General features: G+C 44.5%; 1 protein-coding gene across 1 annotated transcript in view; it reads left to right on the top strand.

The window, feature by feature from the left end:
- bcl9l (bcl9 like) overlaps positions 1–20445 on the top strand; it is a 43434-nt gene extending 22989 nt beyond the window's left edge. The window contains exons 2-9 of the mRNA XM_034700697.1: positions 10647–10721; positions 11017–11434; positions 14491–14613; positions 14969–15143; positions 15278–15362; positions 15730–18139; positions 18230–18469; positions 18734–20445. Coding sequence (XP_034556588.1) covers positions 11101–11434; positions 14491–14613; positions 14969–15143; positions 15278–15362; positions 15730–18139; positions 18230–18469; positions 18734–19923 — 4557 coding nt within the window. The 5' untranslated portion in view covers positions 10647–10721; positions 11017–11100 and the 3' untranslated portion in view covers positions 19924–20445. The remainder of the gene's footprint in view (positions 1–10646; positions 10722–11016; positions 11435–14490; positions 14614–14968; positions 15144–15277; positions 15363–15729; positions 18140–18229; positions 18470–18733) is intronic.
- The last annotated feature ends 8 nt before the right edge of the window (positions 20446–20453 follow it).

Here is a 20453-nt window from a genome sequence, read left to right as displayed (position 1 = left end):
CCTCCAAAACCAATCAGAACTGATCAGTTTTATCAATGCAGTGACAACATCAATGCACTCCCGGTCAGATGAAGTGTTAAACTCCTAATTCATAATCATGATGGAGGAGTAAAAAGGGGGGTTTCACCTTTTAAACTGGCATGTCATCAGTGTCAGCCAATAGAGATTGAAATATATGTGGCACTGAACACATAAGAACATGTTTAACAATTATCTAGTGAGGCCAATAAAAGGACACTTGGATTATGTAACTTTGATTTATGACTCATTGGCAGTTGATCTATTGTGTTCACTAAACACTCGTGTAAACTTTTATGGTCACAATCATGGCATGATGTCTTTTGAGACTTCATGCTCTCCGCAATTGAGAGAAAAAACATGCAGATATTGGCACCTGCATTAGCAACATGCTAATTAGAGTCTGAATCAAGCAGTAACCTCTGGTCTCAAAATGTGAAATCCATGCGGAAGCGTTATAAACTGCAATTCATCGAGCATCCGCTTGAGGCTGGCTGCAGAAACACCGGACACCACATACACACCAATTAAAAAAAAGACGATCTTTGCAGCTTTAATAAACATGTTTACAGCCAGGTTAAAAAAACGTCTTTGGTCTACGTTGCTAATTTCTCTATCGGCACACACTGTACGGGGGGTGAACTTTTTTCTATCTCAACGGTTCAGAAGATTACCAGTTTTGCCCAAATAAGGACATGACTGACTTGACTGACAGGCAGGTTGGCTAGGAGGCTCAAACCCCGCCTCTTTACCTCACACTAAGTTTGGTTGAGTTCAGCATTTCCAATATGGCTCCCGCCGACGATTGGCTTCAAAACAGCGCTTCAGGAACAGATGGGTGACATCATGGATTCTACATCCATTATTTATACAGTCAATGATCTGAATATACTGGCACAGTAGATATCAACATTTAGCATCATGCATCTAAGACTTAAAGCTCCTGTGAGGAGATTTTAGCTGACCGATTTATTTGTATGTGCAATTAAAGCAAACAAGACCATCAGCAACAAAATTAACAATTTCTATATTGTGACTCAAGACTGCCACTGAGATTTAACGCCTGAAACACCTACATGACAGGGTCAGTGAGGACATAAGAGGTGTTACTTCATCCACAGGGGGCACCAAAATCAACACAGACAGAACGTCCCTCACTGGAGCTTTAAAGTTGTAAGATCCAGAACTGTGACTGCTGTGTCAAATATCTGATACTGTATGGATACAACTAAAGAGGTGGTATCATGTGTGATGGGGTGAAAAAGCATGATCGATTACAGCCTGGAGATGACCATAACATGGACTCTTTAAAAACCTCTTGTTTCGGCTGAGTTTGTTTTAAGAGCCGAGGCACTCTGAGAAGTTTGAATTAATACAACTCAAACTGGAGACACTTCCTCTCAGTCAGTACCACCCGGCTGAGTGTTCATTTTATATTTAAAGCTGTTCGGCCTCAAACAGACTTGTTGGTTGACATTCTCAGAATAACAGGAAGGAATTATAAGACACCTGAGAAGTTTGGCCTTACGAACCTCGGGAACAAGCTACTTACATGTGCAAAAAGGAACACAGCTTTCTTTTTTTTACCAACAAACAAATGTGTATCATGCTCACCATGAAGTGTGACAGAGAAAGACTGAATTCACAGGTTGTTGATCGCAATATGGAGAGTCTGGAAGGAGCATCTGGGGATTTAGCAGCAAGCTAGGAACAATGTTTCAGTGTAGGGATGTGCGTGATGGATAAAATAACCATCTTCATCTTCACATGGACAGCTGAGGCTACACACAGCCTGATCAGCCTCTGTCTGCTCCGTGTCGTCACTTTTACTGTGTTTTAATAAAGCTCAACTTTACAGATTGTGGTCATTTCCATATTTGCTAAGTTATGGCTCCAAATCTTCGACCTTCAGTGAGAAATAGTGACAGCAGATTTAGTTTAATGAAGTGATTAACCGGCTGAAGTCGAGCAGCAGACTGTTTTCAAACGACCTGCAGAAGTCTATTTATGAATCACTGCTGACAGATGAATCTATGGTGTACAATAAAGGACTCTTTTTTTAACACTGATGATAAACCAGTGTGTTACTAGCAGCCCTGCACCGATCTGTTCACATTCTTTTGAATTATGTGTTTATTTTTATCCAGCTACTTATCTAACAACCAGGTTAGCCTGTCCGCCTGCAGCGGACATTAAAGTCTATCTGAGAGGAAATGAAAGTCAGACTTCACTCACGTTTCTTTAAGAGTGACTCTGCTGTGTGTGTTTTTCTGTCAGCTGCTCGTCCGTCCAGGTGATGCTGGAGTTAGTCAGTCTGTGTACACACCAGGTTTGTGTCATCAGTCACAGGAGCCAGTGACCTTTCCATGACAAGCTTATCAGAGGCTTTACTTCACCAAAACTGTGTCAGCGTGCGCTTTGACAAAGTGAGATTTGGGTAATGAGGATCCATGCAGCGTTTTATCTCTTCTCACTTATTCTTTTAGTGGCTGCAGAGGGCTGAAAGTCATGCCCGGTCATTCTATCTCCATTTCTCTGTGTCTCTACTTTTATTCAAAGGCTTTAAAGAAGTCTAGTCAGTCAGGATATTGGACCTACAGAGACGAATATTTGACAGCTAAACTACCAGTCAAAAGTTTGGAAACACCTTCTCATTCTGTAGATTAAAGCTAGGGTTGGTAGTCTCGGAAAACCAGCATGAATTTGAATGTAGCTTTTCCTCATGACTCCGTCTAACCCCTCCCCTCCTCCCTCGGAGCTCCTCCAAAACGACGCCCCCCCGCTCACATGCACGAGCGCCGCTGATTCTCGACCATATGATCGTGACTGATTCAAAACCGGTCCTCACCAAAACATTATCATAGTGAAAGTTAAAAACACAAACAAACATGGCTGCTGTTAGTGCTCACAACTATCATGCTAGCATTATCCAGTTGTACCAGTGACACGATATCAGGAGAAAAGTTATAACACATGTAATACTGTAACAGATCTACTGTTTGTTAAACATGTTCAGTGTAGATGATCTTAATTCCTACAGTGTTGACGGTCAGTGAAGGCATCAGGAGAGGTGTAGAGTGTGCGAGTGGGAGAGAGGAGAGGAGAAGTTTTTCATTCATTCAAACATTGATTGTTGTTTTGTTGGTTGGCGTGATCACGGCCGACAGTGACCGGTTATTAAAACTCAACGTGTTCACGAATCGGCTCGTCATCACTACAGCGTCCGGACGGACGCTACAATAAATATATATTTTCTGTAGGACTTACTGAACGTCATTAATTATTCTGCTTGTTGGTGAGAGCTTTTTAGACTCTGATCCGGACTACAGTCCTGAGTAAAGCACCTCATCAGGTCAGAGGGGGCAGGCCCGAGGACGAGCGAGAGGGGCAGTAAATAGAGTCAGGGGAAGTAGAGGCAGGAGACGGGGACTCGGAGGAGTGCACGCCGGGGAAATGTACGCACAGGAGGAGGGCAGAACGGCTGGACGGGATTTGATTGGTTTAAAATTTGGGGAGCCAAAAAACGGTGATTGGTTAGTGTTTTCCCAGGTTTACTCCGGCTGTAGATAGCAGTTTTTTTTCACTCTTTTTTAAGAACACATCATGTAATGATTGCCATCAGGACATAAAGATCATTTTAACCAGTATGACAAAAAGTGTATCTAAATCTGATTACCAACCCCAGCTTTAATACCAAAGACATCAAAACTATGAAAGAACATATATGGAATTATTTAATTCACACAAAAGTGTTAAACAAACCAGAATATATTTCATATTTCAGATTCTGTAAAGTAGCCCCCTTTTTCCTTCATGACAGCTTTGCACACTCTTGGTATTCTCTCAGTCCGCTTCATGAAGTGGTCTCCTGGAATGGTTTCTAATGAACATGAGCCTTGTCAAGAGTTCATTTGTAGAATGACTTGCCTTCTTAATGTGTTTGAGACCATCAGTTGTGTTGTTCAGAGGTAGGGTTTAGTAGGGGCGTAACGATTCGATTCGTATCATGATTCGTGGTTGCCGACACAATTAAAGGACCGTTTCTGTCAATTTTGAATGATCCGTTCCGAAATGATTCAGTGACTTGAAATCGTTTCAGTATCTTTTTAGCCAAAAATTCAACCAGTGTGACTGAAATAAATACCTTGATACTGGACAGTCCTAGATTCCTGTTGTTTCTTGTAAGGGAATCAGGTATAAATTAATTAAGAATTAATTGCTGGCGAGGCCTGAGGCTTCTGCAGAGCTCGTGTTACCTTGATATACACTCCAAGAGGTGCCTGGGCGGTCGGGGTTGTGTGAAATCCCATGGTGCCTTAGTAGGTGGTTGGATTGATTTGGCGTGTTGCTGTGGTACTTTACTTGACCTTTACATATCCTACAAACAGCGAGCGACTTATTTAGTAGGGCTGTCAAAATTGCTCCAAAATGACAATTGAATATTTGCTCTAAAAAAACCCTTAGGTTCGAACCATTTGAATATCTATATTTGCGCATTATGCAGTCCCTCCAGGAAGTTGCGATTTCGCGATCGCAACTATCAACGCAAATTCAACCAATCTGCGCGATTTTTTCGCGGCCTTGCAATTTTATACAATCACCGCAACTTTCTCGCAACTTTGACCAATTACCTTAACCTCAGCCCCTGTACGTCATCGGTTTTGTCATCAATTTCACTTCATTGGAACATAAACAAAAGTCCTCACTTGATCGGCACTTTTCAACAACAAAACACGCACAGAGAACGGGTGAAAAGAGGGGACGGCAGGCAGGACAAGTGATGATGACAACGTTGTTATTTATAGATTGAGGGGCTCAGTGTTAGCTTGGTCACTACCTGCAGCAGGTGTGCTTTATGAACCAGCTCTCCTCACCTCCATGCATCTGTCTCATCTTCATTGATGATTTTTACCCCCCGGTGTGCGTTAGTGACAGAGACACACCCGGGGGACGTCTGTTTAATATTTGAGGTTTGACGTTGTTGCCGCTCTCACCGTAAAAAGCTCCGCGTCTACAGCTTGATTTAATCCAGTTTGGTGATACATCAGACACATTTAGTAAGTTTTGATCAACTCCTGGTCAACAAAGATGCAGATTCACTTCAGAGTGCGTGAACTGACTGTCAAGTGCCTCTGTCACTGCGAGGTACATTCAGGGACCGTCGTAAATGTGCAATACAGTCCTTTCATGGCATTTTTTTGTGAATAAAGAGAATCAAAACACAGTCACAGTGGCCACATCAAGAATGTTTTCTAAAAAAATCTGTAATTTAGCGTATTTACTTGCCCCTGAGATGTTATTGGGGGAAAAAAGCAACAAAAAAAATCGCAACTTTCACCGCAATTTTTTGAAAAAGCTGTCGCAAAATCAGGCTATTTGGGCCGCAACAATTACAAAAAAATCCTGGAGGGACTGATTATGTCAATAACAGGTGGACAAACTAATACAAGGAGATTTCAGATTTAACATGCCTAAAACATACCTACACATTACACAACAAGTAAATGACCTAATGGTCTATACCGTAACACCTTTAAGACTGTAGACCTGTCGCTCGCTCGCTCGCCCCCCTCCCCTCTCTGTGCGTAATGCGCTGAGTGAGTGCTGAACAAGACTTGTGTGAGCAATTACAGGTCCTGACTCTTGTCCCTAATATAGGCAGGCTTCATTCAGTGATTGAAGCAAATATTAACATTAACTGAAGTTAAAGTTAAAAATGAAAAAGTAGTCCACTTACATTCTTGGCGCTTGTATAAAAAAAAAGAGGAAAAACTGCATTTTATCCCAGTGTCACTGATTGTCGGGCTCTTTTAGTCCACTGTCAATGCAGGGTCTTAGGCCTGACAGGTTATTTGCCAAAAACACAAGACAGTCCACATGTGGAGAAGACAGTCCACATGTGAAGAGGCCCGATCTCTTTTTATTCACTATATTCCCAGCGGAGAAAAAGACACGTTCAGAGCGCACTGAGGATCAGGGGATGGAAAGATTTCTCTCTGCCGTCTGCTTTACGCTGTGCACGTGTGACTCCTGTGACCTGTCCCTGACCCGTCATGCAGGGCGCCCACTCGCAAAGCAGCCGCTGATGTGTTTTTTTTCCACAGTCGAATATTAATTTTCACAATCGAATCTCCGTTTTTTTTTAATACTCAAATATATTCGAATTTAGAATATTCGTTGACAGCCCTATTATTTAGAACATCTCCGTCTTTGCAAAAGCCAAAGTGTTTCCACACGCTGGACCACAATGGTGGCTTGATAACTTCTCGCTCGCCGGCCTCTCCTCTGTCGTCAGCCATGCAATGTTCTGTTGTCTGCTGGCGCGTGGCGATGACGTCACAGACAGGCAGCCTGGATTGAGTAACGTTTAACGCCTTTATCATTAAAAGTGCAAAAAAAACCACATCCATATAAAGTCTACCGTGCTTAAATCCAATGAGTTATTTCCTAGTATCAATACAATCTGTTTATTACCTTTTAAGACGATGTTAGATCGATATGTTGTCCAGAAGGCCAACTTGCCGAGCACAGATCGATGTAGTCGGATCATAGGAATATAAATTGATACATCGATGTAGTAGATGAATGGTTACACCCCTAGTTAGCACACAATGGATATCCCTATTTGACTACTGTTGTAATCCAGATTACTGCAAAACCATATTATTTCATAGTTTTGATGTCTTCAGTATTAATCTACAATGTTGAGAACAATTAAAATAAATGAAACCCATTGAATGAGAAGGTGTGTCCAAACTGTTGACTGGTAGTGTTTATGTTTTCCTGACAGAGTCGCCGTCCGTGAGGCCAGATGGAGAATTGCACCCACATCAGAGAGAACTCATCAGCTCGCCTGAAAACGAACATTAGAAATCTGCTTTGGCAGAAACTGCTCGGCTGGTTAAGGGGGAGGGAAAGGCAGAACACCTCCCTCAGGGGACATTAACTCTGATTTTACAGCCATGACTTTATTGCAGATTAATTGCATAGCAGCCGGGTTGATTTGATTTAATCCCATCATTCAAATGTCACCATAATTAAGCACTAATCATTTCTAAAGCTTGCCTGTTAAATGTCTTGTTACGTGCGGGTGTTGAGGTCGAGATGTAATGAATGCAGATGACACCAATTAGGTTTACTGTTGGTACTTTAGGCGTGTCTGATTAGTCCACACCTTTTTTTAAATAGAGAAATCAAAGCTGATGATGGGACATGCAAGTCAGATTTTGCCTTTATCTGTGCTGCAGCTAATTAAGCATTACATTACTTCTCAACAGTTTTAAATACCTTTGGGTTTTTCCTTTTTTTTCTTCTTCACAGAGTCTGATCAAAGCGGATGTTATTTAGCTCTTTGACGCCCATCAGATGAGAAAAAGAGCAAACAACTCATCACAAACTCATCAAAGTGAAACACAAATACACAAAATGAAAGTTCACACTCCTTACTTTGACACACCTGAGTCAGAATGCATGTGTGTGCTTAACGTTGAGCAATCACATGTTCTCTGATTATTAAGCCAGACCTTACGCGCCACAAGTCCAATTAAAATCTACTTTTGAACATTAAGGAGTTTGGGTTTAACTTCTCTGGAACTTTTGTCCAGATGTTTGAACACAAACTGAGTCCTGAGAGTCTTAAAATGAAATACTTTTGAAGTCTGTAACTGATCTGACTAAATAAACCTTCTCGTCTTGAACAGAGAAACTTGCCTTGTTTGAAAGATGTGTCCAGGCAATAGTTCAGTTTACGTTCTCATGCTTAAGACAGAATTGAGTAGCGTTGCGTAATAATGCTTGTTACATATTAAGACAGATTGTCTTTCATAGTCGTGTTCATACATTGTTTTATTTACATGTTCCAGAACCTTAAAGCTAGGGTTGGCAGTCTCGGAAAACCAGCATGAATTTGAATGTAGCTTTTCCTCATGACTCCGTCTAACCCCTCCCCTCCTCCCTCGGAGCTCCTCCAAAACGACGCCCCCCCCGCTCACATGCACGAGCGCCGCTGATTCTCGACCATATGATCGTGACTGATTCAAAACCGGTCCTCACCAAAACATTATCATAGTGAAAGTTAAAAACACAAACAAACATGGCTGCTGTTAGTACTCACAACTATCATGCTAGCATTATCCAGTTGTACCAGTGACACGATATCAGGAGTTAAGTTATAACACATGTAATACTGTAACAACTCTACTGTTTGTTAAACATGTTCAGTGTAGATGATCTTAATTCCTACTGTGTTGACGGTCAGTGAAGGCATCAGGAGAGGTGTAGAGTGTGTGAGTGGGAGTGAGGAGAGGAGAAGTTTTTCATTCATTCAAACATTGATTGTTGTTTTGTTGGTTGGCGTGATCACGGCCGACAGTGACCGGTTATTAAAGATCAACGTGTTCATGAATCGGCTCGTCATCCCTACAGCGTCCGGACGGACGCTACAATAAATATATATTTTCTGTAGGACTTACTGAACGTCATTAATTATTCTGCTTGTTGGCGAGAGCTTTTGAGACTCTGATCCGGACTACAGTCCTGAGCAAAGCACCTCATCGGGTCAGAGGGGACAGGCCCGAGGACGAGCGAGAGGGGCAGTAAATAGAGTCAGGGGAAGTAGAGGCAGGAGACGGGGACTCGGAGGAGTGCAGGCCGGGGAAATGTACGCGCAGGAGGAGGGCAGAACGGCTGGATGGGATTTGATTGGTTTAAAATTTGGGGAGCCAAAAAACGGTGATTGGTTGGTGTTTTCCCAGGTTTACTCCGGCTGTAGATAGCAGGTTTTTTTCACTCTTTTTTTAGGAACACATCATGTACTGATTGCCATCAGGACATAAAGATCATTTTAACCAGTATGACAAAAAGTGTATCTGAATCTGATTACCAACCCCAGCTTTAAAACCATCCAAACTCTCTCAAGGGGGAAAGTCAGCCGGTCTGAGAGAGGCGTTAGCTGTTCAGGAGTCACTGTAATGTTCCTTGTGGCTGATTACATAAATATAGACTTCCCACACATGGGAAGGAGTGGGGATAATGGCAGAGTGAGGCCTAACTTCAGGTTTACAAAATGTTCAAGTGAGACCCAAAAGTGACCCAAACATTGACTGAAGAGTCCCTGCTTCAAAGCTAGTCACAGTCTAAACTAAACTAAACTGGACTCCTCCAGGCGTCCCCTCACGCCACCTTGTTGATCAGATCAACTCCAGCAGAAACAACAGTGAGTGTCCCAGATATCCACTCCGCCTGGTGTTCACTTTAGATTGGCCTATCTTTCCTTAACTGTCCACTGGAAGGTCAGCAACTCAACATATGATTAGTCTGCCTCCAGTTTGAGTTGCACAAATCTAGTGAGTCACACTTTGTCAACAAAGCGACGTCTGACTGTCCCTGCTTGAGTTAATGAGTGATGAAGTCCTCAGCCAGAGAACAAGGCTCCTCTCTGTGCTGACTTGAGCCTGTGTGAGTTAATGACTAATTACAGCATTGTGTTTACCATTACCTGTCGAGATGAGTGAGTGAGTGGTACAGATGGTTCTGTCGGCGCGGGACAGCTGACCTGACCTGAGTGACGCCGCCGTGTGCCGTGCTGGGAATTGTGTCATGGGACAAAAATGGAAACCAGTGGAAATGTTTACATGAGATCTGCATCACGCCTGCCAGATACCTCTGCTAGGTGTTCCTGAGCAGGCTGCGATGTCTGTTTTGACCAACTATTGTTCACCAGCAACAGGTGTGGAGGGGTCCTGTTGAAACCTGCAAATACTGGAGAACTCATTAATGCTCTGTGCTCGAGAGGCTTTTGTGGGACTGGTGAAAAACAAGAAGTTTGCCTGCTGTGCTTGAATTCTTTGACTGAGAGAAACTTGCCCCAGTTGTAAAGGTTAAAATGAGAAGCTGGGGGTTACAGACACAGGCAGGTGGTGTCAAAAGGGCGTCAGCTTGCAGCTATGGACTTGAACTCAGACTGAAGCCTCATGAACTGGGAAGTATCCTCCAACCTTAATGTTGACCTAGAATCCGGCTCAGTTTGAGCCTGTTTTTCTTCCGCAACATGACCAATAAAGCGAGAGCTAGATATGAGACACAGGCCTTGTCATCCACTCTCTCAGGTCTCCTTGTATTGGACTGAAAACAAATGCTGTGACGAACCCCTGAGGTTTGGTGTTGAGTCTGCACTGGCCTAAACTGAGATCTCTAATAAGCAGGTATTGAGTTTTTGCCAGTTGGTGCTTAAAATGGAAGTGAGAATCGGAGAGTCTGTGAGTGAGGGAGACAGGTATTGCTTCAGAGCGTGTTGTGGAATGTGTGGTGGAGTTTTTGTGGTTTGCAAAGTGTTTGGTCAGGGGAGGGACCTAGAACGCTGCTGAGCTACTTCTGGTTTGCAGGTCCCTCCCCCCCGGCATGAACTCAGTCTTTGCCCTCGGTCTCTTAAAGGAACAGCTTCCCTCACTGCGTCTCTCTGGCCTTGGTCTCTGATCAATCTCTCTGATCCTCTCGCTCTGTTGTCTTGTCTTTGCTCATGAAGTTGATGTTGACCCACAGGCTGAGGACGCACACAGTGACAGATAACACTGGCTGTAAAGATTGCTATCTGTCTCCACTGATGATATTACTCTGTTGGTTTCTCTCAGGTCCGATGTGTGGTCAGTGAAGTGTCCTGAAGAGCAGCATGGCAGTGTGTCAGATGAGCGTCTGGGTGAGATGAGGTGAGTCAACAGGCTGAGCCGTTTGTTTTAAAGGCCTTAACTGGAACCAGATTGTGGCGATCCACTCTGTTCTCTTTATGACATTTTATGTGTTGAAAAAAACAAAACATGAAATCACTCCAGCAACAATATTTCTAGAAACTTTGCCAGTTTATCTCACATTTTAAATTGCTTCTTGTGTGCAGATGTGTCTCTGAAATATCAAATATTAAAGAACAATAGGAAACTTTCTATCCAAGGATCCAGTACAACTTTTAATTCTAAGATGCTGTCCTGATTCTTCTTTCTCCATCAGTGTCGCCAGTAAGCAATGTGACCCTCACTGACAACAAACGCAGCAATTCTCCAACCAGAACTCCACCTGTCACCAGCCAATCAAATGCACACAGACAACAAACTGGCCAATCATGGCAAACAGGTCAGCGGTGACAGCCGATCTCAGATACCCGGTGTGAACCAGCAGGCTCAGCAGCAGCAGCAGCAGCAGGGAGCAGCCAGCCACCTGGGTCCAAAGGGCGTCGGTGCCGGGAGCCATGGAGTCAAACCCAACCAGATCTCCCCTGGCAACCCTGGGCTGAAGGCCGTCAGCCAATCGGTGAGCGGCGTCGGAGGGATGCTGAAAACCAAATCCAAGCGGGAGCGGAGTGTCTCCATCGACTCTGGCGATTCGAGAAATGCCATTCCTCCAGCTGTGGAGACAGATGCCAAAGGAGGTAAGGCGTGCATGCACAGGGGGGGAAACTGTGTCAGAGTCTGAGACGTACACACACTGTGTGTTTCTGTTCGGAGTATGCAGAAGTTCACTTCCTTTCCCTTCATATCAGCCAAATCTTAACTCGAAATACCAGATTACGTGTACTCACCTCCTCCACAGCAGGAAGTGGATGTAAGGACTGAGAGGACAGAAGAACTTGTTTTCTCTCTTTTCTGAAATGCCCTGACCTTTCAGTGGAGCGGCAGAATTTCCCCCAGCTTTTTTGATAGTGTGCTGTTCCTGCGCTGCCGTGACGTCTCTCAGAAAAAAAGCATCTTTGCTTTCTGTCGAGCTCAGAGAGAGAGAGAGAGAGACGGGTCATGAGGTTGCACAAACTAAGAGGTTGTTATTAAAGCAGGAGACAGTGAGTGGGTGGGAAGACTGTGTTTGGGTGTTTTTGTTGATGCGGTTCAGTTCTAAGTGTTTGATTTGCATCTGTTTGCTGCAGCTTATTTAAGTGTTCACGTGATCGCATGAGCGTTCACTGTAGATGACATTAATATGGCCTCCTGAACATGACTTGACTCTCTTATTTAACCACACACAACAACACACCTTGACACAGAGAGGGAGTGGTTCAAACACAAAGAACGACAGAGGGTGAAAGAGGAAGAGAATGAAAGACAGGGTGGATCGTTTCAAGGGAAATCTTCCTCTGTTTAACCTCCCACCTTTGCACATGCATTCTCTCTCTCTCTCTCTCTCTCTCTCTCTCTCTCTCTCTCTCTCTCTCTCTCTCTCTCTCTCTCTCTCTCTCTCTCTCTCTCTCTCTCTCTATCGCTCTCTCTCTCTCTCTTTCTCTCTCTTTCTCTCTCTCTCACAAACCTGCCTCTTTTACTTCAAATGATTCTGCCACCACACCTTAGGACCTACAGAGTCAATGATAAACAGTCTTAACACGCAGTAGACATAACAAGTTTACTGTTGTTCTTCTCAACATACAGTGATCCTGTAACTGTTGGTAACACACATACATTAAAGATAAGAGATCAGTTCTTTCACACCACAGCTCCGTGACAAAGTATCAGACCTCCCTCTGCCGTTCTTTCCTCCGAATTGTCACTGCAAACTTCTCCCTTCCTCACTGTACACTCACACTCTTTTATGTCTGTGGTTAACCAACAAAGTCAGTAACTTGTTGAGTAATGAACCTGAAAAATCCACTCGGGTTGTTTGTAAGTATTCCCACACTGTGGACTCCTGTCTGTAGTCGGGGATATGTACAGCTTGTTTTTCTGTGCTATCACCCGTTTGTTTTGCTTCTCTTACCTTTTTGAAAATGTCCCAGCTGCACAGATTTCTCGCAGCTGTTTGCACCCACTGGTGGACAAGGTGTGTGTGCATCCACAAGATCATTATTATGCAATGTGAGAAAGTTCAGCACATTTGTTTTGTTTATTAGGATTTATTATTTATTACACATTGGTGTAAAAAGTCAGCTATTACAAAAATTAGCAGATCTAGACGTTTTGTTTGTTTGTTTGTCTTTAGCACAATAAAGTCTGTTTTTTTTCCACACATTAGAGAGTCAGAAATTAAATGTAGCATCCAGTTTATTTTATTTCTCATGTTCTGTTTCTCTCACAGGTATAAAGAGCACATTCCCATGTGTGTCATTGCTGATCTTAATATCAACTTTTCACATTAAACCACAAAAATGAGAAAGTAGAGTATGAGCATAATCTGTGGTTACAGCAGCAGGAGCATGTCAGCTGAGATACTTGTTTCAGACATGAGTGAATATCCTGAGTATCACATCATAGGCTCTGAATGGATCCAAAGTTTGGCTCAGGAAGAAATAATGTGGCTTTGGTTAACACAATCTACAATCCTACATGACATGAATATCAGTCCCTCCAGGAAGTTGCGATTTCGCGATCGCAACTATCAATGCAAATTCAACCAATCAGCCCAATTTTTTCGCGTTACCTTAATCTCAGTCCCTGTACGTCATCGGTTTTGTCATCAATTTGACTTCCTTGGAACATAAACTTAAGTCCTCACTTGATCGGCACTTTTCAACAACAAAACACGCACAGAGAACGGGTGAAAAGAGAGAGGACAGCAGGCAGGACAAGTGAACATGACAACGTTATTATTTATAGATTGAGGGGCTCAGTGTTAGCTTGGTCTCTACCTGCAGCAGGTGCACTTCATGAACCAGCTCTCCTCACCTCCATGCATCTGTCTCATCTTCATTGATGATTTTTACCCCCCGGTGTGCGTTAGTGACAAAGACACAACCGGGGGACGTCTGTTTAATATTTGAGGTTTGACGTTGTTGCCGCCATCACCGTAAAAAGCTCAGCGTCTACAGCTTGATTTAATCCAGTTTGGTGAAACATCAGACACCTTTAGTAAGTTTTGATCAACTCCTGGTCAACAAAGATGCAGATTCATTTCAGAGTGCGTGAACTGACTGTCAAGTGCCTCTGTCACTGAGAGGTGCATTCAGGGACCGTCGTAAATGTGCAATACAGCCCTTTCATGGCATTTTTCTGTGAATCAAGAGAATCAAAATACAGTCAGTGGCCACATCAAGAATGTTTTCTAAAAACAACTGTAATTTAGCATATTTACTTGCCCCTGAGATGTTATTGGGGGAAAAAAGCAAAAAAAAACAATCGCAACTTTCACCGCAATTTTTTCAAAAAGCTGTCGCAAATTCAGGCTTTTTGGGCCGCAACAATCACAAAAAAATCCTGCGAAATCCTGGAGGGACTGGAATATGCTCTTTACATGACTTAATGCAGGTTGTTTCAAAGAAGATCATTTGATCACTGATATACTCTCTGCTTTTTGACATCATGAAGCTTTAAAGTGTTCAAATATAAAAGAAGCTCTCCACAGAGATGCTTTATCTTCTAACAAGGACAGATAGCTGTAATCATGCTTCTGACTTTTTAAAATGCCTTGATGGGTAGTGGGTGATTGCGACAAGGCAAAGGCACAAGTGTAATACACTTTAAAGAGACAATTTTGTGACAGTTGTTATGTGTGTGTGTTGTTTTGTAGAAGGCGTCATGCGCAGTAAGCGACGCTGTGTTCTGGAGAAGAAGCAGCCATATAGTGGAGATGAATGGTGCTCTGGACCTGACACTGAGGAAGATGAAGACAAGCCACACACTGCTGCCCCTCGTGAGTTTCACTGTTGTTTACATGTTAGAGTCCTCACTAACAGCAGTTTTAATATGTCTGAAACTGTGAAGGCTGTGTGAATGAATCAAAAAATTACCCATAATGCCTCAGTTGGCTTTTAAAAAAAGGAGGTTAAAACAATGCATTCTCCATGGGTATTTTCAGATCTTGCACACACACTAAAGGGGAAAGAATTCAGGCTGTGAATGCCATACCACAACCATTTTGACTTTATATGTGTTTTAGCTCCATCTAGTGTTGAGGTGTTGGATCATAGAGGATGTCTTGTACTGCAATCAGGAAGTGAGGATGTCATGGAGAGAAAATAAAATGCCATGTTTCTGATTTTTCTCAGGAGAGTGTGGGCTGGCCGGTCCTATCCAGGGGCTCTCTGATCGCCTTTCTGCAGCGCCGATGTCTGAGCCTGGGGCCGCTGTCATGGGATGTAGCGTGGGTCCAGTTTTAAAGGCAGAGCCGCCTCCGCCTTCACAGCAAGTGGTGTATGTTTTCACAACCAGCCTTGCCAACAGGTTAGACGAACTGTTCTTAAGCCTGACATGTAGATGATTACTAACATCCAAGGGTGAAGATGTTTACATTTTCCTAATCTACACTTTATTATGTAACTGCAATGATATTTTCATCTGCTCTTTTTGTTTGACAGTGCTGCAGAGGCAGTAATAAAAGGACAGGCTGATTCCATCCTACTGTTTCACCAGCAAAATGTTCCACGCACCAAGCTGGAGCAGGTCAGACATGCACAGCTTTGCAGCAAATTGAACAAAATGTCAAAGAAGTGTGAAAGCATGCAAGAGTTCACATGTTTGTGTTTTTACTGTGAAGATCACAAGCAAAGAAGGGGGGTTAATTTGCTTAGCTATTTTGGTCACAGAAACCTCCTTGTTCCTGTTGTGCTGACTGAACTGAAAGTAGGTGAATTACATCATGTGTGGTCTTTGCAAAAAAGTAACACACCACTTACTGTATGAAAGTGGCAACAAGCAACAATATAGATCAACAGTTCCTCTTCTCAGAATAAAGATAATGTCATTGTAGGTGTGAAAGTTGCATTTTGATAACCTGAACTTTTTCTTTTTCTCCTTTTGTCTGTCACAGAGTCACCAATCAGGGAAGCTTTCTAACCTACCTGAGAAGGTTAACTCCAGCAGCTCTCCACCCACTGGCACCCCTAAATCCCAGAGTGGAACTCCTCGGCCGGCTTCTGCAGGTGTTGGAGGACCAATGCACCCTGCAGGGACCCCATCATCAGCAGGACACTCTGATAATGAATCCCCTCAGACCAGACCTTGTGGAGCTTCCAGCAATAACAGCTCTGTTGCCCATAAATCAGAGGGAGGGAGTGCAAACACATCTGCAGGCCCGATACCAGGACCCGTGGATGGGCAAGGTACAGGGGGTACGAATCTTCCAGTTGCTACTCTTTCCCCATCTGGGAGTCCCTCCATCCTGTCTGCACACCTACAGAGTGAAGCAGGCCAGAGGGCCAGCCAAGGGAGCTCAGATTGTCTTTCCAAAGAGCAGCTTGAGCACAGGGAGCGCTCTCTGCAGACACTCAGAGACATAGAGAGGCTGCTTCTGCGCAGTGGGGCAGGTGGAGGTCCTGGAGACCCAGTAAACTCCAACAACAATGGTAGTAATAACGCCTCCAATCTAAATAATAACAATAACACTGACAGGAGTGTTATGCTTGAGGACAATGACAATGGTACCAATAACTCTGGAAAGATCATGAGTGGGAATATGCTTCCATCAGCTTTGGCTCCAATGGGAGGGATGAAGAAATACGAAGAACCCCTCCAGTCCATTATTTCTCAAACACAGTCACTAGGCGGGCCTCCTCTGGACAGCCCTCCGATGGATTCACACCATAACTTACCACAACATCCCCATCACCAAATGTCTCCCGGGGTCGACATGGGTCCCTTACTTGGGCTAGATGGGCTGACACCAGAGCAGATGGCCTGGAGGAAACTTCAAGAAGAATACTATCTAGAGAAGAGACGACAGCAGGAAATACAGCCCCCCACACATCCTCAGCACTTAAGAATGATGAGTGAAATGGGCATGCATGGGGGTCATGTGATGATGAGAGGACCCCCTCCTCCCTACCACAGCAAGCCTGGAGACCAGCAGTGGGGTCCTGGAAATATGATGGGAGGAGGAATGGGTGGAAATGTTCGAATGATGGATATGCACCAAGAAGGACCTCGTGGCCCAAGGTTCATTGGACAGATGCAGAGAGGACCGCCTGGTGGTGGAGCATTTCCTGGTAATACAGGTGGAGTTTTATCAATGGAGGGTCTAGGACCCCAACGGCCCAACAGACCAGGGATGATTTGGATAGATGATATGCCCAACAACATGGGGGGTGGAGGTCCCTTTCATGGCTGCTATCCAGGTGGACCTCCTCAGCACTTGCAAGGTGACCTGGATCACTTGTTAACACGTGAAGAAATGTGTCGCATCATGGAGAAACGGCAGTTGCAGGGGCTTCCAAGGTTTGAACTTGAAAGACTAGTTAAACAGCAACAACAGGGCAACCTTGGATCAAGAATTATTGATAATTCTGGTGGCCCAGACTTTACCAATCTAGGAATGGGCCGGGGTCCACCCTTAAACCGCGGTGATCCCATTGACTTCCCTGGCTCACGGGAGATGATGGGTTCTCCTGGAGCTGGTCCCCAGATGAGAGACCTGGTGGATTCTCCTTTGGGGGGGAACCTAACAATGAACATGAACCAACAGATGAATGTTCATCAACAGCAGCAGATTATGCTATCTCAGAAGCTCAGAGGGGGTCCTCCAGGAGGGGGGCCTCTGGCTGAAATGTTTAGCCCTGGAGAGATTTCACGAATTAGGGCTGCACAGAATGGAAGAGGAGTAAATAAGGGAATGATCCCAGGACCTGATGGCCCCTTCCAGTTCCCTAATCAAGGTCCTTTCTCTGGAGGACAGGTGGAAGGGCCGTACCTTCAACAGCCTGGCCCCGACATGTTTGGGCCTGACCAGCAAAGCCCAAATCAAATGGGAGGTACGTCACGGCTTAGTCATATGCCAATGCATGGAGGCCTCAGAGGAGCAGACCTAGGTCCTCGGCACCCCTCTGATCTATCAATCAATGTACACCCCCTCACCTCTCCTTCAGTGCCTCCTTCTCATCAGCTCAAATCTCCATCCCTCAACCAAGAGCCATCTCCTCTTTTACCTTCTCCCTCTGCTCCAGGACTGAAGTCGCCCTCACAGATGTCTTCTGCTGGGCATCACCCCCCTCTTCCCCCTCCCTCTAGAGCTGGGACTCCTTCTTCTTCCATGAAATCCCCCCAGATAATGGGGTCTTCCAACCTTGTGCTGCACTCTCCATCTGCCTCTCCTGGACGACTCAAGTCCCCAGCAATGGCCTTGGGCTCTCCGGGGTGGGCATCTCCTAAAACCGCTCTTCCAAGTCCAGGTGGTCCAATCAGTGGGAAGGTAGTGGGAAATGGAGGAGGTGGTTCTGTAGAGACAGGTACTCTCAAAATCCAAGATGATGTGAAAACATTAATATACTGTTTCTTGAGTTTCTGTGACATAATTCCGTTTTTATTGCTCTTTTCAGGCCAGTCCCTTCCCCCCAGGAGTTCCAATTCTACCCCCATCAGCCAGCCTGGTATGCCATTTACTTCCTCTCCCGATGCTCCGCCATCTCAGAATCCTTTATCTCTTATCATGTCCCAAATGTCCAAGTATGCCATGCCTAGTTCCACTCCTCTCTACCATGATGCAATCAAAACAATTGCCACGTCCGATGACGAGATGCTGCCGGAGCGACCTCTTCTATCTGGTGTCAGCATTGGAGGTAAGAAAACACAGATATATTCTGACACAATCAGAAAACACACTTGTTATCTAAAGACAATTTGACTGAATGAATAAAGTTCTTTATACTCTGCCTATAAAACCCTCTCTCAGCCTAAACCCTTATATCACAGCCATGCTTTTTGAAAACATGAGCAGACCTGCAGTCAATATATCACAGGTCTCATATAAAAAGGAAAAAAAACTATTTTCAAATGTCAATGTTGATTCTTTTTTTAATATGCTGGCCCTGTTTTATCACCAGGAAACATGGTAAACCCCCAGACCTCCCAGATCCTTGTCTCCCAGGGCTCCGTTGGCCCCCACAGTGATCCACAAAGCCCCATGGGTATTGTAAGCCATGGTCAGCAACACATGTCCCATGATGCCTCAGGACCTGTGCTTTCTTCCCCAAACCACATGGGCATGCCTACCATGAACTCTGCCATGATGGGAGGCGGTACACCGGATGGAATGGGACCGTGCAATGTTTCACCCATATCTCAGAACCAGATGACAGGATTTTCTCGCATCCAGCAACCCCCTCATGGGCCCATGCACTCCCCTATTGGGGGGATGTCACAGAATTTCTCTCAGTCTAATGAGGATATTCTGCCATCCCAGCAGTTACACCTGATCAGCAAAGGTCACCCTCACCAACGCACCCCTCACCCCTCAGACTCATTTTCCTCCTTGACCATGGGGGACGGTCCGGATCTAAGTGAAGTCATACGACCCTCTCATACAGGGATCCCAGAGTTTGATCTCTCCCGCATCATGCCCTCTGATAAGCCCAGTAGCACTCTGCAGTATTTCCCAAAGAGTGAACCACATCAGAATCCCCATCATGGACCCCCATCCCAGCAGCCTACTCCCCAGCAGCTTCTCAAACAGCTGTCTTCCTCTGGCCCTCCTCACGGCAGTGGCCCCTCATCCAACCCCCATTTAGCAAACCTACAGAATATGATGGCTGAACAGCACCTGGTCCCTCACCCTTCTCATGGTGGAATACGCCAAAGCATGGGCATTCCTCAGGGGGGTTCTCGAGGTATGGTTCCCGGTGGGGGCATGGGCTCCATGTGCCCCCCTGGACATATGATGGGAAGGACAGGCATGGTGCCCCAACAGCTCCAGCAACAGCAGGCCATGATGGCAAACAGCCTTCTCCACCATCCCCAGAATCCTTACCCTGGTATGATGTCCTCCCAGCAGCACCCACACAATCTGATGGCACAGCAGAACATTATGATGATGCAGGCGAAACAGCGGAGCATGTCAATGCCAGGGGATCCCTTTGGCCCCCAGGGCCCATTAATGTCCCCACAGGGTCCCATGATGGGCCCTTCCCACCCCCAGTCTGGTATGACAGGCCCCCAGGCTCTCAGACAGCGTGGAATGTCCCTGGACAGTCCCATCGGCTACGGTCCTGGAGGGATGGCAAACATGCCGTTCTGATCCAGTACACATAAACTGTAAAAAAAACAAAAAAAAAAAAAAAAACATGCCCACTCGGTAACCTTCCCATTGTGTCCAAGTTTTTTTCATTCATGTTATTCCTGCAGTTGTTTGAAAAGAGGAACTGTAAAAACAATAATTCAGTGATACTCCTTAAATTTTGGATTACAACTGATTTAAAAAAGTTGAATATTTAAAAGCACTGTAAAACAGTTCAATGACAAATCTGAAGCCATTTTCTAAAATACTGTACAATATGTATATTTCAAAGATGTGTGTATTTGTTGTTGAACAGAGCGGCAGTCAGGAGAGGAGTGCCTCAAATTTCTATTTGTTTTAATATCATTGATTTATTTTCTCCAACTACCAAACTGTTGTGCAAAGGAGTTCTATATATAAATATAATATATACTTGCTGTATATAAGATGCAATTTGTGATTGTTTGCAGTTGTTCTGTATAACTGTGTTTTAACAGAAGTCTAAAATAGAATAATTCTGATCTCTAAGGTGGTTTCACTTTTGCTTATTG

This window comes from Notolabrus celidotus, chromosome 14 (genome assembly GCF_009762535.1).
Source record: "Notolabrus celidotus isolate fNotCel1 chromosome 14, fNotCel1.pri, whole genome shotgun sequence".
Classification (NCBI taxonomy): Eukaryota; Metazoa; Chordata; class Actinopteri; order Labriformes; family Labridae; genus Notolabrus; species Notolabrus celidotus.
The sequence above is the reverse complement of the archived record's forward strand: the minus strand, read 5'-3'. Positions and strand labels throughout refer to the sequence as shown.